Source organism: Monodelphis domestica, chromosome 1 (assembly GCF_027887165.1).
Source record: "Monodelphis domestica isolate mMonDom1 chromosome 1, mMonDom1.pri, whole genome shotgun sequence".
Lineage (NCBI taxonomy): Eukaryota > Metazoa > Chordata > Mammalia > Didelphimorphia > Didelphidae > Monodelphis > Monodelphis domestica.
The window spans coordinates 696,553,626-696,574,387 of NC_077227.1; the positions used below are offsets into that span (position 1 = coordinate 696,553,626).

General features: G+C 44.5%; 1 protein-coding gene across 2 annotated transcripts in view; it reads left to right on the forward strand.

Annotated features, from left to right (window-relative positions):
* PLA2G15 (phospholipase A2 group XV) overlaps positions 1-13,415 on the forward strand; it is a 40,628-nt gene extending 27,213 nt beyond the window's left edge. Inside the window, exons 3-6 of one of the 2 annotated variants that reach the window (XM_001374230.5) lie at positions 4,667-4,785; positions 6,504-6,602; positions 7,040-7,264; positions 9,756-13,415. In XM_001374230.5, the coding sequence (XP_001374267.2) occupies positions 4,667-4,785; positions 6,504-6,602; positions 7,040-7,264; positions 9,756-10,267 (955 nt within the window). In that variant the 3' untranslated portion in view covers positions 10,268-13,415. The remainder of the gene's footprint in view (positions 1-4,666; positions 4,786-6,503; positions 6,603-7,039; positions 7,265-9,755) is intronic. The other variant, XM_007477227.3, reaches the window with a different exon arrangement.
* Positions 13,416-20,762: the final 7,347 nt, after the last annotated feature.

A 20,762-nucleotide genomic window follows, 5' to 3' on the forward strand; every position in this document is an offset into this window, starting at 1 on the left:
GTTACAATCGGGGAAGAGCCAAATCCAGTCTTACGCAGCCACCTAGCTGCTCCTGACTCTATTAGGGAAACATCTCTTTCAAGGCTTTTCCTTAGGCCTTTGCTAATCTCATACTAGAGCAAGCAAGGGTGGCTCTATATAGAGACCATGGGCAGAGTGCTCTGGACTCCCTACCTCCCCTTCTCCCTTCCATTGAAGTGTTGCCTTGTAGAGTTTGGCTTTGGAAAATTTGGTCTTTTTTTTTTCTGTCCTGAATTTAACTAATACTGAGTAAGATAAACATTTCCATATTCTAAGCAAAACAGAAAAATTAGCACCAAACACGAACTGGCTATGAGGTTTTCTAATTATTATTGTGTGGGCCTCAGTTTCTTATCGATTGGTATCCTCTAAGGGGAAGCAGGTATGTTGGATATAAAAGCGCTCCCCCACCTTCAGTCTGGCTCTGCCTTATAGGAGGAGACATTGGACAGAATGGTCCTAGTCTTTAGTAAGGGAAAACCAGAAAACACAAAGAAAAAAAGGTCAGTGATCAAGGTAGGAGGAGATCTGAGGATTCTGTATTCTCATGCCACTACACCACACCACACCACTGGTGACCTCCCCAGGGAACTTGATGCTCTTGCGCAAAAGGCCTTAGGGACTCTCATTTTGGAAGTGGTGGTGTCTGATGCAATCCTTCCTCTCAGAAGGCAAAGTCTCTCCAAGCCCCAAGGGGAGAAGATGACAGTGTCCATGCTGGTAGGAGCTTAGATGGATAGACTGAGCCTGAGATGTCGATAGATTCACGTCCTTGGGACTTCAAGCTGCCTTTCTCTCTGATGCCAGAGAGAACCATTAGAGGGTTTATCAAATGAACTTCACTCATGCCTTAGGTTCTAGTGGTCTAGTCGTAGAACTAAATATATTTTCTTAATCTTTCCCTTCGTGCCAAATATGGTGACTGCCAGTGATAACACAGCCCTGAGAACACATTTCTGCCCAGCTTTTGCTCACTGATTATAGACATGACAGTGACCTGACCCTGCTAGAACGGAATATGGACAGCTTTCATATTTTTTTAGCTCCACTGCTTCAATGCTAGGGTTTTTTTTTTTTAAATAGATGATGGGAATGGTGAGTTCTAAGCCATTTTCAGGGATAAAAATATTTTTACTTCATGGCCTTTAAAAAATGATCATTTTTGTGCTCTAATGTCCTTTCCAGCAGAACAGTCTTTGTTCTACATGAATGATCTTCACCAGCCTTCCACTATATGGCTTTTGTGGTAGTCAGGTGGAAGGAGAATGTATAGAACTTAGTGTCAGGAGAACCAGATTCTAGTTACACTTTCTGGCTGTGTAATATAGGCAAGTCACTTAGTAGCCCATCAGAGCCCCAGTGTCTTTATCTGTAAAGGGAGAACAATATTTAAACTGTCAGTGTCAGAATTTCCATAGCCTTTCAAGTGGAAACTTCATGGCACTGGACGAAGATCATATGAGCTTGTTCTTTCCTCAGGGGCAAGAGGAGGGAATTTCTTAGTTAGCTTTAGATCTGAGCCTCAAAGCTCACAGTATAGTGAAGTCTAAGGACAAGGGACGTTTTCTTCTTCCCCCCATCCCCCAGTGACTCTTTTCCCAGTTACACTCACACACAGCGTGGATCATGTTACTTGTTTTCTAATTCTGTAATTCTGCCAAAACAGCACTCACCTCAGGGACTCACACACTTGCAGTTTGGGCTAATGATGTTTGTCTTCCTGACGGCCATCCATTCTGTTTACAGTTCATTCTCCATAAAAACAGAGGCCACGAGGCACTAGTAAATACCTGACATTTTGTTGGGATGTTGGAGTTTCTCCCAATACTCTGCTGGGATCCCTTCCAACAACTATCGTCCTTTGTCTAGGTTGAATCCTTCTCAGTAGGGGTTGAATGTAGCCTTGAATGGAAGGTGATAAAAGAGCCTGTATTGGATTAGAACGATTCCCTAAGCCTCCCTGACAGGACTTAATAATTGTAGCAAAACAAAAGAAAGTTTGAATGAATAAGAAGTTAATTTGTGTGTAAAGGAGAGGGTTGGACTCAATCTATCCTGCCCTTCCAAGTGCTATTCTCCCTGGTCCTAAGAATTGAGCAAACCTAAGCCCAGTGGCCCTTCACACTTGTCCCCAGCATCTTCATGTGACCTTGTGAAGAAGGGAAGGGAAGTTAGTAGAATCACTGGCAACAATGCCCTTCAGTTCATTAATTTTGCAAGTGAGAAATTGGGGCCCATATTGTAGCAGTAACTTGCTCCAGGTCAGTAATGGCAGACCTTTTAGAGACTGTGTGCTGTGTCTCTTCCCCCTGCCCCTGCCCCTGCCCCAGTGCTGGGTGCCCCCCCCCCCCACCTTTACCCCACCCAGGGGAGCGAAAAGGCACTCCCATTGGCTGCTGGACAGAGGGGCAGAGGAGTGAGGAATGTCCTCAGGCTCATGGGGAGGCGAAGGGGAGCAGCTCCGCCCCAGTCCCTCTGGCTTTCTAGTAATGAACTTTGGGTGGGGAAGGGCTCTGGCATCTGTGCCCTAGGTTTGCCTTCACAGCTCCAGGTCATAGAAAATGAGTGGAAGGAGAATGAGCAGCATCTGAGTTGTCCCTTGGAGGGAAGACCTTCAGATGGAGATGAGGTGGGAGGGCATGTATGGTGTGAGCTAAGGTTCAAATATGGCTGGGTACACTGAGACCAGCAACAAAGAACAGTTTTGCTGGCATGTAAGATGTATGAAAGAGGAACAATTAGGTGGCTTAATAGATAGAGAACCAGGCCGGGTGATCCTAGGTTCAAATGTGGCCTCAGACACTTCCTAGCTGTATGACCCTGGGCAAGTCACTTAAGCCCAATTGCCCAGCAGCCTTTACTGCTCTTCTGTCTTAGAATTGATCATTAGTCTCATTAAGACAGAAGGTAATTTTTAAAAAAATGTATGAAAAAATAATGAGGCAAAGTTGTAAGGTAGATTAGATTCCTAGGTAGCTTTGACCAGTTTGTCTATAAGGAGAACAATGTTGGATGGCAAATGTGCTTGTGATCTAGTTTCCCAGCCACTCAGGGCAAAGTTCAAACAATAAAGTTTCTCCCAATTTCCACAATTGAATAAAATCGTCTTGTAGGACAGAAGTTGGATGACACCTATAATTGAATAGAAAGGGAATCGAGCTAGTTCCAACATTGAGTCACAATATGGAGTCAATGTGGTTCACTCTCAATTCCCACAATTAATCACCTACTGTCCTAATTCCCTCAGTTTCTCATAGGACTTGGAGCATTTTTTCATAATGGGTATTGAGAACTTGGATTTCTTCCTGTGAAAACTACTAATTCATATCCTTTGACCATTTATCAATTTGGGAATGGCTTTTATTTTTATAAATATGGCTTAATTTTCTATATATTTTAGAAATATGGTCTTAATCAGAGAAAGTTATACAAAGATTTTTTCCCCAGTATCCTCCTCCTTTTCTGATTTTATCTGCATTGGTTTTGTTTGTACAAAAGCTTTTCCAGTTTTATGTAACCAAAATTACTTCTTTTATCTTCATTAAAAATCTCTCTTTTTCTCATTTAGTCACAAACTATTCCTCTACCCATAGGTCTGACAATTTCTTCCATGCTCCACTAATTTGTTTATGATATCACCTTTTATGTCTTATGTTTATGCCTATTTTGAGCTTTATGGCCTGAGATGTTGATCTATCCCTAAGTTCTTCTAGGCTACTTAACAGTTTTTCCAGCAGTTTTTGTCAAAAGTAAGTTCTAACAGGGCCTCTAGGTAGCACAGAGGATATAGAGTGGTAGGCCTGGGGTTAGAGGTCCTGGGTTCAAATATGACCTCAGATACCTTAGCTATATGACCCTGGGCAACTCACTTAACCCTGTTTGCCTAGCCCTTGTCATTCTTTTATCTTAGAACCAATAATTAGTGATGATTCTAAGATAGAAGGTAAGGGTTTGTTTTTTTTTTAAAGGGAGTTCTTGCCTTAATAGACAGTGTCTTTGGGTTTATCAAACACTAGAGCAGTATGCTCATTTACTTCTATATATTGTATACATAATCTGTTCCACTGAACAGTCTCTTTGTTTCTTACCTAGTACCAAATTGTTGTGATGATTACAACTTTATAGTGTAGTCTGAGATCTGGGACTGCTAGTCCCACTTTCTTCCCTTTAAAAAAATCTTGTAATTGGTCAAATTATCAAATTTCCACAGCATATTTACATTGGGTTGGAACTAGTTACTATGTTTACATGATTGTAACTTCAAGTAGTGTGGATTCAAATACGCAGGATCACTTCTGAAGCATCATTATTTGCACTAGTAGGCCTTAGCTGTAGTTATATGTTCACATGTTATTTCTCTTTCAGTTCTGTGTGGGTTGCGTTGGCTTTGTGTTTTGATTTTGAATCCCCGGTGTTCAGTGCGTGCTTGTGGATGGATTGAAGTACAGAGCCTTGAGGTGACACATCCCAGTATGTAGGTTCTGGGCTGTGTGTTGTTGAGCATCTCGGTTAGGACAGAATTAGGGAATGGATCGTAAGTTCATTTTACTTCAAAGCTTCTGCATTATGTTTCCTGTTTGTTGCAGTATTGTTGGGCACTTTCAAGTAGTTAATATTATATATATTGTTTTGACTTTTCCAACAGGTTGATATATAATAGAACCACTAGGACAACCCAGTTCCCAGATGGCGTGGATGTGAAGGTTCCTGGCTTTGGAGACACCTTCTCTGTGGAATACCTTGACCCTAGTAAAGCTTCCGTTGGTAGGTAGTATCCTGTCCCCCCAGTTCCTCCCTCCTGATTTTCCCACACTGCTCTCCGTGTTTCTATAGTTTACAAAGCATCCCGTCATTCATTCTCATTTGGCCTTCACAGTGGGCTTTCTATGTTAAAACCAGCTATTATTTATCTCTTTTCCAGATGAAGAAACTGAGGCAGATTTGCCCAGGGTCACAATTTATAAGTAACAGAGTTTAGATTTGAACTCCAATCTTCTGACACCAAGCCAGAGCTTTTACATTTATACCATGCTGCCATGTACCAGAAAAAAACTCGTCATAGATTTGAAATTAACTTTTCCTCAGTTTCTCTTTGTGTACTTTATGTATTAATGATAATAATAAATCGCATTATCTATCTAAACAAGGTTACTATGGGAAAACTCAAAGAGATCTCTAAGTCTGAGTCGTGGTTTTGATGTTTGGCTGTCATGCATTGTTTTAGTTTCTGTGGGGGGACACATGGTCTCAACCCAGAAGGGGTTTAATTATCCTTCAGCCAGTCATAAACACATCCAAATATTAGATGCTAACACGAGTGTCACTGTTGGTGCTAGGTGAGGAGGTCCTAAGCACTTCTGAGGCCTTGCCTCTGGAATAAAGCACAGTTGACAGGTTTGTTGATATCATGTGATGTCCACACACGATACAGAGAACTAATGACTTATGAAAAGGAGAGATTTTTTTTTCTGCTTTAAGGCTATTACTTTTTTTAAAAGTAATTCTGAAGGATTGATAGTGACTTCCAAAAACAAAACTTTTTTGGAAAAATGGAAAATCGTAGTGTGATAGGGGGATACTGAATGATAAAGTTAGATGGTATTTTAGGCCAACCAACCAGGCTATAAACAGACTTGGATTGGCTGTGTATCACAGCTTATTGGCAGAATCAGGATGGTTGGGGAAAAGAGGACTGGGATGAGAGTCAGTCAGAGAACCTGGCTCTCATCTCCTGACTCTCCTACTTAGTCTATATAGTTGTGGGCAAATCATTTATCTTTAAAATTGACATAGTTGGCTCCCTATTGCTCTAACCGAGTCTTCAGAGTAAAACCAAGGTTCCCTTACTCCTTAGTCCAGGGCTTTTATGCCCCCCACCTCCCCAACTGGCTTTGAAATTGGATGATAAGAAAGTGTGTGGTGATGATTAGCTGAAATTCAGAACAGAATAAATTTTGACTCAACCCCCTATAGTGGTTTCTAATCTGATTTTCTTTTTTCTTATTTTTGGGATTTTGGTGACTGATTCTAATTTTGGGGCTTCTTTATACAACATGGTGGCCAGTCTCCTCTGACTTGTTTTAATGGCACAAGAAGGGATTGTAGTAGAACCCACACTGATGTGCTCATGCCAGCTTTGTGAGGATTAGGTGCCAATCAGATGCATAGGTTTGCAGAATCATAAATCTAAAGTTGGAAGGTACCTCCGGGCCATCTGTCTAGTCGAACCTCCTTATTCCACAGAAGAGAAAACCAAAGATCTTACATTTTTAAATGTCCAAAATGCTGTGTTTCCCACTTCCCTCACAGGGTGATAGTTGTTTTGATCAAATGAGAGTGGTCAGCATTCTCATGTTCTCTAGCAGCAGATCAAATTCCCCAACAACATATTGCAGTTCAACTGTGACAGTGTGTTCTGTGGCAAAATAGAGCTGGTCCCAAACACTGATTGTTCATTTATGGGATGTGTCTGTCATCCACAGGAGCATATTTCTTCACTATGGTAGAGAGCCTAGTGGGCTGGGGCTACAGGAGAGGAGGAGATGTCCGAGGAGCTCCCTATGACTGGCGAAAAGCTCCAAGTAAGTGCCATTGACTTCAGATGGATGTCATTTGCCCCAAACAGAAGAGGAATGTTCCCCAAAGTATGGGTAGTGTGTCACTTCCTTGAAGTCAGGAAGGAGGTAGTCCTTACAATCCCTTAAATATGAGTTATTCTGTTGCAAGCCTTTTTATTTTCGATTAGCAGGAAAGAAGCCTTTGCTGGGAAAGCTAAAAATTGTCCTCTCAATAAATTTGCCTTTTTCCCTATTTCTCTCTTGCCCCTCAAAAAAGAGAAAAATTTAGAAAGCCAAAAATAAAACCCACACCTGTCATCTTTCTATTTTGTCCAGGCTCTTCTGTCTCCAGTTCTTAAAAATAGCCCAGTAGATGCCTCAAGTTTTTATCTTAAACCTTTCTGTGGATATTTTTCTATTATCCTTTCTCTAACCTGAACCTGCCTCACTTTCTCTCATAGATGAAAATGGATACTATTTCCATGCCCTCCGCAAGATGATTGAGGAGATGTATGAGCAGTATGGTGGCCCTGTTGTCCTCATCGCCCATAGCATGGGCAATATGTATACACTGTACTTCCTCAACCAGCAGTCACAGGACTGGAAAGACAAGTACATCCATTCCTTTGTGGGGATGGGTGCTCCCTGGGGGGGAGTGGCCAAGACCCTTCGAGTTCTGGCTTCAGGTAGATTCCTACTGGGAAAAAGAGGGGTGGAATGGGGGCAATTTTGAGGGCCTACTGTGAAAGGGAAAAGTCGTGAATAGAATTAAGGCTGAGATGAAAGGAAAAACAGATTCTCCTTCTCTGTCATCCCTTATTTATAGAATCAGAGTATTGGAGCCATATTGCATTGCTTTCAAACTGTGCATATAGTAATTAGCCCTAGAAGCCATCTGTCCTTGACCTGTGTTGGGTATCAGCTCTCTGTTTCCTTTCATGGATGATTCCTGGTTGTCTTTGGGAAGGGAGCTCTTGTTCTTTCCCTCAGAGGATCCTCCCAGGCTCTGTTCTTAGGGGAACTAGAAACCAGATTCTTCAGCAGCAGCTGGCTTGGTGTATGTGGCCTCTGTGTATTGGATTGGCCATTTAGAGTTGTCGTCTGCCGCCTTGTCAGCTCTTTTGTCTTTCCTTCCTTGTGTTGGGATAATTGATTCATCTAGAAACTGCCATGTTGTTTATGATGGGAAGGAGAGAAGGGAGAAGAGACAGAGAAGGAAGGAAGGAAGAAAGGAGAGAGGAAAGGATGAAGAAGGGAGGGAGGAAAAGTAAAGAGTAAGGACTGGAGGATTTCATCCTTTCCAAAGTAGAGTATGCTCCCTTCCTAGCATGAGCAGTATTCAGGTGTGCACTGATCAGGATAGAGACTTTTCCTCATCCCCTACATTTTTCTTATTGCAGTAGGAGAACATTTATGTTGATAATGCCATGGTCCAAGCCATCGATGAGTTAATGAGTTTTGAACTTTCTTGAAGCTGTTCATCTTTCATTTGGAAGGAGGCAACATAGTGGAAAATTTTGTATTCAACTCACAAGATTATAGATGGTTCATTTACTTTCTCTGAGCTTTAATTTCCTCATTAGTAATGGGGAGATAATAGCATCAATGTTAAGTTACCCAGGTGCTTCAAGGCTCCAGTTAGATAATGCTTGGCATAGTAGATAGAGTTTAGGAAAACCTGAACAGATCCATCTTCAGACACTTGGCCAGCTGAGTAACCTTTGGCAGTCCTTTCTCTTCTCTGGGCCTCATTTCCTCCTGCTGTCACAGGAAGGGACTGGACTTAAAGGCCTCTAAGAGAGGGCCCTTCCCACTCTTAACGAGCTGATCCTAGGAGCCCTGTAAAGAGCTCTGGAAACTTTAAGGCACCGTATAGATGTCACTTCCATAGTTTGCCCTCCCCTGAACAGAAAGTCACCCCTCCAGTGAGTGATTTTCATTTGCTCTTGCTGTTCCAGAAACCCCAGGGCTCATCATCAGAGTTAAAGAATGTACCGAAGGGCTCTTTAGACCAGTCCTCTGGTCTAACCCCTTCTCGCTCTACCTTGGAACAAATGATGGTCCAGGGCAAAGGAGTGATTTGCTTAGGTTTGTACAGCTAGTGAGTGGCTTTTGCCCTTGTACCTCGTCTCCAGGAATACTGGACTTGTGTGGCTAGACTGAAACGAAGCTTGTTGGTGAGGGTCTCTAGTGGTGGAGAGGGGAGGAGGTAAAGCCAACAGTTGCTTGTATCCCTGGGTGCCGGACTGGGCACCGATCCTCTGAAATGAGAATTCCCCAACCAGTAACGTTTTTCCTTCCCATGCTTATGTTCAGCTCCCGGGAGACCAGGGCACAGTTGTCAGAGCTGTCACCGTGCCTTGCTCGGTGTTGTCTTCACTTAAAATAAAGGCATTGTGGAAGATGCCCTCCTGGGCTCTGTCAGCCCTTCTGCAACGCCAGACCATTTTGTCCTTGAGCTATGGGGGGCCCTCTGGGAATGGGGTCAGATTAGCAGAGTGGGAAGATGGTCAGGAGTGTGTTTCTAAACGAACTGGATGGTAATCCCATGGGTGGGTCCTTGGCAAGTCCCTTCGCCATTCTGTGCACTCTGTTCCTTATCGTTCCAATTAGGGGGTTGAAGTAAGAGAGACCTTTAAGGTTCTTTGAGCCCTATAGGCTAGGAAATCGAACTTGCCATTGACTGGCCTCTGCCTTGTGAGTCAGCAGCGACACCTTGTGGCGTTACGTGTCACTTCTTCCTCTACGTTTCCCCGTGGATTGTGGATGGAGAGAGGCAGCGCCTTTCATTATTTCTTCCTTGAGCTTGACTCCTTTGGGATCTCAGTCTAGCCCTCTGGGATCCTGCCCTGTGCCTGAAGTAGCCCAGCAGTGAGAGATCGTATCGCGATTGCCTTATAGGGGTGGCTAAACTGGAGTGGTCAGAGTCAAGAGGCAACAGCTAACGGGAAGTAAACCCTCCCTGGCCCTTCCCTGCAAGGAGAAACGACTCCTTTAGTGCAGACCCTCACCTGCATAAAGCCAGACTCTTACTCCCCCCTCTTTGGAGGTGTTCCCTGACCCACCAGCTCTTGTGAGGTCTTCTTAGTGAGCTGCTAGAAAGGCTGCTTAGTGGGCAGGAGGAAGAGGCGGATGGAAAGCCATAAGTGAATAACCAAAGCCTTTACTCTACTACAGGAGACAACAACAGAATTTCTGTCATCAGTCCTCTGAAAATCAGAGAGCAACAGAGATCCGCCGTCTCCACCAATTGGCTGCTTCCCTACAATTATACTTGGTCGCCAGAGAAGGTCTTTGTGAGAACCCCCAAAGCCAATTACACCCTCCGGGACTACGAGAAGTTCTACAAGGATATTGGCTTTGAGGACGGCTGGCTCATGAGACAAGACACGGAGCACCTGGTCTATCAGATGACACCCCCTGGAGTACGGCTACACTGCCTCTATGGCACCGGGGTCCAGACCCCAGACTCCTTCTATTATGAAAACTTTCCTGATCGAGACCCCAAGATCTTCTATGGAGATGGGGATGGCACAGTGAACTTGGAAAGCTCCCTGTACTGCCAGAAGTGGGTGAACCAGCAGAAGCAGGAAGTCACCCTGCTAGAGCTTACGGGGAACGAACACATTCAGATGCTCTCGAACGAGACAGCTCTTTCCTACTTGAAAAATGTTCTCTTTGGTTTGTGATGCTGTGTCCCAACAGCCTCCACACTCGTCACCCCGGATGCCTTCCCTTCCAACCCGATGAGGGGGAAAATGCTGCTTCACTATCTTGAAGGTTTTTTATTTTATTTTATTTTTATTTTTCAATCAAGATTTTGAACTGGGCCTCCCTCTGCAGGCCATGATTTGATTTATTATTTTGGTGTGAATGAAGTCTCGGCTCCACGTCAGTGATAGGTACATTCTCTTTCCTGGCCTTAAGGTCCCATTTGGTCAACTTTGGGGTCAAGTCCACACAAAGAACTTGTTCATTTCTGTAAAAGGAACGAGTGGTTATCGGTAGAGTTGTTTGTCGAGTGGAGGCTAAGAGACTGCTCTCAGAGGCTTTGAATCGCTAGAAAGGTTTCACACACATCTTTTCTGACCTGCCTTTGGGGTTCTAATTTTATTTTAAATTCTTGGGAATGTAAAGGAGATCTTGTTTTGAGATAGACCCAGTCTGGGCGTTGACTCAGCTGACCCTACTTCAAGAGAAGAGAGAAGTCCAGGCCCAGACTCCCTCCGTGCTTGCAGCACGTCGTTATGTTGCTGGTCCTGTCAGAACGTTGGCTTCAGGCCTCTCTTTTAAGAGGGGGTGGGAGGGAGGGAGGGACAATCTATACTGCCAAACCCAGACTCCAGCTGTGGGCTAGGGGCCCTGGAGACACGGGATGCCCTGACTCTTACCCAACTCAGCCCCGTGAGTGGCCACCCAGGGCTGGCTTCTTTACTTCAGCTATAACAGCAGCTACTTCTTCAGAGCCTCCCTTCCTTTCTTGCCATCTCCCCACCCTTCTGATCCCCAAACTTGTGTCGGAGATAGCCCCCGTCTGATCTGTGCTTTTATTCCTTGTGCACGTGGCCTCCATCTTTGCTTGGGCCCAGCAGCGACCCAAGCCCTCTGCCCTCTCCTCTGCCCTTTCCCCAGGTGGTAAGTGGAGGATCTGCTTGCTGCTGTGGCATTATACACATCGTAAACTTTGGTTTGGGCTCCCCTCCTTGATTTTTAAAGGCTATATTATCTGTGTGTTACTGCCAGACTCTTGAATTTTCTCAGCACAAGGGAAGAGAGAGGACCATAGCCCTCCCTCGACTTCACATAATGTGGTTTTTGAAAACTTCTCTGGGAAGCATCCCATCCCCTGGTGCTATTGTTCTGTAGATTGGGGATCAAGGGAAAGAGTTTTATGTCCATACCAAAGTAGTTAATGATCCATGTACATTTCTGGGCAGGGGACGCACAGGCAGGCCCTGGTTTGGTTCCTCTGCCATTTACTGCCTACGGGGTCCTGCCAACATCAGCTGGAAGAGAGGTGGCCTGTTCCCGGCTGATGTTGGCATTCCTTGCATTTTGGGGCCTCGTGGTATTTGTACTGAATCCTTCTCCTCAACTCCATGAGTCTTATACAAACTGTATATACTTTACCATCACTGCCAAGTTTCTTTAGCCATTCCTCCTATGATGGTGTCCTCAGGAGACTTGAGGCAAGTGACCCTGCTGCTTGTGTTACCCACAGGAACTGGGGACTCGCCCCTGCACCCCCCATAAGACTGCTACTGTATTTGTATAATTTAATCATCGTTTAGCCTCCAGGCTGTCTCTGGATCCTAGAGGACAGGCTCAAGGCAGGAAATTGTGATCAGGTTCAGTGAAGGGCTTAGGGGCCCAGTGGGTCTAGAACACAGCCTTTCTTAGTGATCTAGGACTCCTGTTTACTCCCTAAAAAGGGAGTCCCCACTTCAGCGGACAAATAGCATCTGGTTTTTCTATTATCCGTTAATTTCCTTAAAGCTGACTATCATGGAAGGGGCAGGGTTGGTTTTATGACTAACCTGTGTATAATCTCTTTATGTGCACATCGGTATGTAATGTTCAGTCCCCAGATTTACATAAAGTAATTTAGCCTGGGGGGGGGGGCAATGACAGAGGAAGCAGGGTCTGGATCTCTGTTACAGCCCATTTGTGCTCCGAGGAAAGGAATGTAGGGCTCTGCAGACATAAGAGCCAGGAACTGAAAGCTTGAGCTCTTGAAAAACGCCTGTGCCTGGTGTGCATCTCCTGTGGCCTCGCCGGTGACCTCCTTCAAATTGCCAGCATTCCTACCCTAGATAAAGTCCCAAGTATGTGGATGGACTGGTCAAGAGCAGATGATTACAGACACTCCTAATGTGGTCCAGTCCTGAGGTGCTGCCTGATTCCATGGGTCAGAAAGGACCTAAAGGCCTGTGGGTTGTTTTCTGTGTAACGGGGAGGCCTTGGGTCTCTTGACTGCCAACAGGAATTCCCTCAGCATGCCATCCAGGGAGACCCCAAGTGCCACCCTTTATCATCCCTGTGTGGGGAGTACAGGGAATTTTCCAAATCTCTGTTAAATGTGGACAAGTCAGAAGTTGTTTTTCTACAAGCTATAATCTAGAATCACAGTGGCAATCATGTTTTTGAAGGAAATGTTGCAACATTTCAGAAAAGAAGACTAGAATATCTTGGCATTTCATGACCCCTGAGCTTGAGTTGAAGGAAAAAGAAGTGGCTCACTCCATCACAGACAGCTTAGGTTTATGTTTTTGTTGCTTGAATTATTCCCCCTGGGGGGAGGAGGGGGGGAGGCAACTTTCTTAAGATGTTTTTCTTTAAAAAAACAAAAAATAAAATAAAATAAAAACAACCCCTACAAACTGTTTTTGAGGACCAAATGTATTCTTCGACAATAAAATTGAAGAGGAAATATCCAACTCTTATCCTGAGAAGGCTAATATACAGCTACTGGGAAGAGACCCGTCGGAAACCGTGCCTGCCATTGGCTGTGACCTCAGATTCCTGCAGTCAGTGATGGGCCCTGGATGGAGTGGGGCCACTGAGGACCCAGAGGATGCCCTGGTGCAGATCCAGGGTCTGCTCCAAAAAAAAAATCAGGGAATGTTTCGCCAGGACTTTGCTGCTCTCGCTCTCTATTTTAACAGTATTTTATATGGAATCTATTGGATTTTATTGTATATCCTATGCTCTCTCTATGTGTGTGTGTATGTATGTGCATCTATCTTTTGGTCTGAATGATTGACTTCACTGGAAAATTTTGCACACATGTACTTTAAGACAATGTATAGTAATAAAAATAAATATGATGATGTAAGACGTTTCTTAGTCAAATTCAAGTCTGTCTTGAGTGCTGGAGGCAGGCACAGTGGTGGGCATTGGGCAAAGATGTGGGGGCAGGAAGGGTCATCATGGTCAATACTCTATTGTCTCCCTACTGAAGTATGTGGTAGCATTGACCACAGGGCTGTTACCTAAGTGAGAGTCTTGGAGGGAACCTGACTTGTCCTACTAATAGTCTCCTTCCTTCCTTCCTTCCATCCTTCCATCCTTCCATCCTTCCTTCCCTCTCTCCTTCCCTCCCTCCCTCCCACTTGGCCATGGTCCCATGGGTAATAAATGTCTGAATCCAGATTTGAACCCAGGTCCTCCTGATTCAAATCTGGCCTCAGACACTTCCCAGCTAGGTAACTGTGAGCAAGTCAATGCCAATTATCTAGTCTCCGTTGCTTTTCTGCCTTGGGGCCAATGCATAGTATTGATTCTAAGACAAGGTAAAAAACTTATGTGGAAATTTGTTACTAAGATAAAAAAAATGCTCTGGGATCAGGGGAGGGGGAATATTTTGGGGGTTCCATATTCTTTCCCTCTCCCTCACCCTTTGAAAGGATATCAATTATATAGGTGAAGTCAGGCAAAACCCCTTTCCTTTTATTGAAAGGATCACTAAGCCAGAAGAGGAATGGAAGGGTAATTTTAGGGTTGTGACTTAATCTAAATTAATTTGGTTGCCAGGAAATATCCCAAATAAAATACCCAAGTCAGTTTGGAAATTTTATGGTGGTTTAATTAATATAGAGGAAAGGAATTAAGGAGAAGAGAGAGGGAAAGGGTATAGACCATCCTCCTCAATACTTAATCCTTAAGTAGGGGTGTAGACATTCCTCTTTTGTTAACTAAGCAGGGTGGAGTAAATCTAAAATTCACAGGAAGGAGGTTTGGCAATAGTTTACCTGAATTTTAGCAAAGTATTTGATAAAGTAGTTCATAGTCTTGTTGCAGAATTGAGATAGGAATTGGGTACAATCAGAGAAACTCTGATCCAGCTTGATGGCCTCATCCAGAGTTCATGTTTCAGTGTCTGGAAGAGAGTAGCCCAGGAATCTTTGCTCAGTCTTCTAAGTTCCCTTCTTATCCATGACTTTTGAATAAAAGAATAGATTGTCAACTCTGCAAACTTGTGTGAAGAGAGAAACTTTATATTAAATTATAAAGACCAGAATCCTAATTTTACTGTAACACTTGCAAATGCCCCAGAAGTGATAACAAACACACCCGGTGGCCCTCAGGATCCCAAAGGGTCATCCGTCAGTCAATAGCATCGATAAAGTGCCAGGGACAGGCTACGCTTGGGGATAAAAGAGAAAGATAGCCCTTACCCTTATGGTGTTCACAATCTTATGGACAAATTAGAGCCTTGGGCTGAATTGAATAAGATGGGTTCATTTCAGGTAAATGGGTTTCATTTAATAAGAGTTTATTTGAGATAAACGGGTATAATCTAATTAAATTAGTTCATTGACAATAAAGTGGGCAAAAACAATCCATTTCACATATATAAGAGGGGGAAGTCATGAATAGACAGTAGTTTGAAAGGGAAAACTGGAATACAAACAGGGCAGCTGTTGATGTAGGGTCCAATGAACAAGCTGGATTCTAGATGGTAGTAGGAAGGGCGCAGCCCCCAGGAACATGGCGGGGTGGGTGACAGCCCTTTGGTCAGACAAAAAAATACAGAATTTGTGTTTAGCCTGGGGTGACGTGGGGGAAGAAGGACCCTGTGAAAATGTCTAGAAGAGGGCAGAGGTGAAGGGCCTGGAGTCAGCAACCCGTGAGGGTTGGCTCATGGCAATGGGCACGTTTAGCCTGGAGAAAAGAAGACTCAGAATTAACAAGAAGAGATCTGTCCTCTCCCGGAGGAGCAGGATTTATCCAGAAAGCCATAAGCAGCCTCGAGGCCATCATTTCATCATCATCTGCCTCTTTGGGACCCCATCTGGGGTTTTCTCAGCACAGACCCAGGAGTGGTTGGCCTTTTCCTTCTCCAGCTTGTTTGGACAGATGAGGAAACTGAGGCAGAGAAGGTGAAGATACTTACCCAGAGTCGCACAGCTAGGAAGTGTGGCTGAGACTGGATTCGAACCAGGAAGAATCATACCTAGATGAAAGTATAAATATTCCTGCTTCAAATACTTATTATTTGTGTGACTCTGGACGAGTTATTTAACTTTGGTCAGCCTCAGTCCCCTCATCTGTAAAATAGGGCTAATAATAGGTTGTTATGAGGATCAAATGAGATAATATGTATAACACTTTGCAAACCTCAAATGTCATAGATGTGTGTGTATATGTTTGAACATATATATATATATATATATAATATATATTATATATCAGTGGAGAGAATACTAGAGAAATGACACATATGGTGCTTTAGAGTTTGCAGAGCCCTTTACATTTATATACTTATATAAATAACATATCATTATATAATGTTATATAATTATAATTTTAGATAGTTGTATGTTATATAATATAATAATTGTATAATAATATAATAGAACATATAATTGTATATAATTATATAGTAATATAGCATATTACTATATTATATATTAATATGTTATAGGATTAATATAGGATCAGCTGCTTAGGGTGGAAGGACCCTTAGAGACCTAGAGTCCAACTCCTTCAAGGGACAACAAGCTCAGAGATGAGAAAGAAGTGCCCAAAGTCACTCAGCTACCATGTATAGGAAGCAGCATTTAAATTCAGATCTTCCTGAACTTCCAAGCATTATTGAACAGGAACCTGGAAGCAACTAGGTAACAGCCCTGGTGCTATTATCTCCCTTTTACCAAGGAGAAAATGAAAACTTAGACAGTAAGTAATCCTAAACAACTCTCAGATCTGGGATTGGAACCCAAGTTTTCCTCTCTGCTGCCTCCTTCCCAGTGAACCATCAGCATCTTCAGTGACTTGGACCACAGCTGTCCTCCGGGCCCTCCTACTGCAGTAAGAAAGATGCAGGGGACGGGGCCAAGTCTCTGTTGTGATCAGGGCACACCTGAGCGCTGCTCGTGCTAGGAAGGGAGCACCATCCATTTGGAAAGAATGACATCCCTCCCTCTCCCTTCCTCTCTCCTTCTTTTCCTCTGTGTGTATATAGGAATTCTGGGCACGACGTACACTTGTATATGGGCACAGAAATCACGTGTGCATGTATATGTGTAAATAGATATGAAATATACCTGTTTATTTCAACAGTGAGATTTATTTTTACTATATATTGACTTATTCCTAGATCTGAGTTTTGAATTGGAGGCTCCAATCAGTTCTTTGACCTTGGTACATATATTCCTCTGTGCTCAGGTACTCCAAAACAATGTTTCCCTCCATAAAACCTGATTGATAGATAAGGGGATGAGGAAACTCCTCCTGCTAAGTGAGGGCGATGTTCACCCTCACCTGTGGGGATGGGGAGGAGTTGAGCGGCACGATGGACCACTTCCTCATGAACTATTCACCAATCACAGATGTCGTGGGATGACCGAGGGAGGGAGAGGCTGAAAAATGGGCTCCCAAATGGTATTTATGCACCTGCATGAAGGGACCTCCTTTTCTTTGATTCTAGAGAGGATCACTGACTACTCATTTATGGGTGAATGCTAGCCTAATCGATAAATTGATATTTCCCCCCAAAAAACCAGCCTCTTGAAATTTTAAATGTCACAACAACAAGCATCTATTAGGTATTTCTGTGTGCCAGATATTCTCCTAAACCCTGGGAATACAGGATAAGGAAAAAGGAGCTTAAATTAATTTTAAATTTAAATTTAAAAATACAAGTACAAACTTGAGGAGCTTACCTTTTAATGAAGGAACACAAAATACTCAAAAAGGAGCTAAAAATCTGGAAAGGGGACCACAAAGATATGTGAAGAGGCAGGAGATTGGGAGAGGAGTGAAGGATTTGGGGAACTCTGAGTTTAGAGGCCATCTCTTGTCTTTCTCTGTATCTCCAGGTGCCTGGCACACACTAAGGGATTAAATGATGACTTGTCTTGAGTCTTCCTGGTTGGATGAGCCTGTTGGGAATTCTGGGTGACTACAGGGTTGATATTGCTCAGATACCTATTTTCCTTTTTTTTTTTTTAACCTTGACCTTCTGTCTTAGAATCCATACTATTGGGGGGGTGGGGGGCAGCTGGGTGGCTCAGTGGATTGAGAGCCAGGCTCAGAGATGGGAGGTCCTGGGTTCAAATGTGACCTCAGACACTTCATAGCTATGTGACCTGGACAAGTCACTTCCCCCTCCATTGCCTAGCCCTTACTGTTTTTCTGCCTTGGAGCCAATACACAGTACTGATTCTAAGATAGAAGGTAAGGGTTTAATAAATAAATAAAACACCGCAGATGACCATCTCTGCATCATTGATTCCATGAAGCTTAAGATCAATGGATATTCCTATTTTTTGTCAGACCTTTTGCTTGTCAGTAAAGCCTACAAGCCCTTCTCGGAATAATGTTTTTATAAAGTCACAAAATACTTGGGATTACACGGGAAATCAGTTTTATTAGAAAGCAATTGGCCTGAGGCATTTTTATTTATTTAATATTATTTAATTTAATTTTATAATTAAACCCAGGCCTGCCCGGCTCCAAATCCAGGGCCATCCTGACTATGTCATACCAGCATGTTCAGAATGTAATCCAAAGGAGACAAGTAGGTAGCAGAGGATAAGGCGCTGTGCCTGGAGTTGGGAGAATCCAGCATCAAATCTGGCCTCAGACACTTCCTAGCTGTGTGACCCTGAGCAAGTCACATAACCCCAATTTTCTAGCCTTTACTGCTCTTGGAACCAATACACAGAAATAATTCTAAAATGGAAAGTAAGGGTTTTTTTTTTTTAATTTAATTAATTTAGAGTATTGGGAAGTAAGAGTTTCTTTAAAAATCTAGGAAGAAATAAGAAAAAAAGGAGAAATGGGTTGTCACCTGTCCTGCACCTATACTAAGTAACACAGTAGATAGCATGGCACGTTTGGAGTCAAAAGGACTTGTGTTCAAATCTGGCCTCAGATGCTTTCTAACTGTGTGAGCCTGGGCAAGTCATTTAACCCCAGTTGTATAGCCTTTGCTATCTTTCAGTCATAGAACTGATAGTAAGATAGAAGGGGGGGGGGGCGGCTGGGTAGCTCAGAACCAGGCCTAGAGATGGGAGGTCCTAGGTTCAAATCCGGCCTCAGCCACTTCCTAGCTGTGTGACCCTGGGCAAGTCACTTGACCCCCATTGCCTAGCCCTTACCACTCTTCTGCCTTGGAGCCAATACACAGTATTGACTCCAAGACAGAAGGTAAGGGTTTATAAAAAAAAATAAAAAAAAAAGATAGAAGGGAAGATTTTTTTTTAATGTAATACAAAGAATTACAAAGGAAAGCAACTATATTGAAATGAAATTATTTTTTTAAATGATTTTTAAACCCACAAGCCAGTGGAGCCCACGTTAAGGCCTGCCCTGTACCCAGAGGCCTTGATCTAGAGCTCTTTGTTGACCCATGGGGGGAAGAGGGAGGACACGGTCCGGAGCATTTTTAGGGGCAACGCCATCCCTCCAGGACCATCTCATCACCATCTCTCCTGCATCCCTGGTCCTCTCTCCCTGGTGGATTTCAGTGGGCGTAAACAGAGAGAGGCATGGGAAACTGATCATGCCAGGAGTGGGAATGGATGGGAAGCCCAGAGAGGCTTCTTTTCCAGGGATCCCCATCCATCCATCCATCAGCCCCTGCCCCACTGCCCCTCTTCCTTCCTCCTTAGAGCCCTGGACGTCAGCTGAGAGACCATTAACCAAGGCTGTTTTCTGGCTCCTCCTCGGGAAGTTCCCCTTGAAGTATTTTTAGAGAATCAAAGACACTTGGAAGAGACTTCCTTCCCCTCCACAGATGGGCTCAGCCTGGTGTCTGGTGGCATCCGAGACTGTCTGCTGCATCAGATTCTAACCCTGATGGCCTTTTTTTCCAGATCCTGGTTGGAATTGGGACAGGAAAGGTCCCTTTGGAGTCATCTGACACTGCCTCGGCCAGGCAGCCCAGCAATCGAATCGGGGAATCCCCAGTCCTTGTTTACCTCCCTCGGGTTCCAGGCCTCAGATCTAGGGCCTGGGGTGGGGGGAGGGAGAGAGAAGGGCCAGCCCAGTCTGACCTCATTCTCTACCCCCACCCAGGTCCTGGCTTGGGCTTCCTTGTCCATTGGCATTCTCCTTGTTTTCAGAGATGGAGAGAGCTGGGAACCTGAGTTCTCCTCGGTGGGCTGGGATGGGGGTGTCTCCTAAATGCCCCTGCTGGGGAAGGGGGGCTCCAGGGGAAAACAGGGCCAAGTGATCTCACCGTAACCTGCTTTACATCCTCTTCCCATGGTTGATTTCAGTGGGGGCCAACAGAGAGAGGCACGGGAAGAGAACCCTGACAGTGTTTGACAGATGGAGCTCCAGCCTCTCTCTCTGGCTGCCCAGAAGGCCTCCAGGCACCTCTAATCCTCCCCCTGCCCCTTGGCAGACGTAGGAGACCCCGGAAATTCCCCGGTTCCGCATGCCAGACCCGTCCCATAAATGTCTCTGGGTTGATTTCTTCCCCTCTCTCTGTGTGGGCTCCACCCCCAAGAAAACTGGCCGTTAGGAGGGAAATGAGTCATGCCTCATTGTCATGGGATCTGGGCACAGGTTAGGGCTCTCACTCTTACTCCCTGACTCCCTTCTGCTCTTTCTGGGTGCTGATCCCCGTCTGCTCACACCACAAGGTGAGTCCATTTTCTTCTCTGGTTGGGGGAGAGGGAAGGTCAGGACTGATGTTTTCTTTCACTCTTGGGTCCCATCCTAGAAACATCTGTGATGAATCTTCTTCCCTCTCCATTCCTCTGTTTTCCATTACTTACTCTAGTTCCCCCCCTTCTCTCTCTCTCTCTCCCTCCATCTCTCTCTTCTTCTCCCTCCCTCTCTCTCCTCCCTCCCTCCCTCCCTCCCTCTCTCTCTCTCTCTCCCTCCCTCTCTCTCTCTCTCTCTCTCTCTCTCTCTCTCTCTCTCTCTCTCTCTCTCTCTCTCTCTCTCTCTCTCTCTCTCTCTCTCTCTCTCCCTCTCCATCTCTCTCTTCTTCTCCCTCCCTCTCTCTCCTCCCTCCTTCGTTCTCTCTCTCTGCTTCTCTCTCTCTCTCTCTCTCTCTCTCTCTCTCTCTCTCTCTCTCTCTCTCTCTCTCTCTCTCTCTCTCTTTCTTTCTGTCTCTCCTTCCCTCTCTGTCTGTCTGTGTGTCTGTGTCTGTCTGTCTGTCTGTCTGTCTCTCTCCCTCCATCTCTCTCTTCTCCCTCCCTCCCTCTCTCCCTCCCTCCCTCC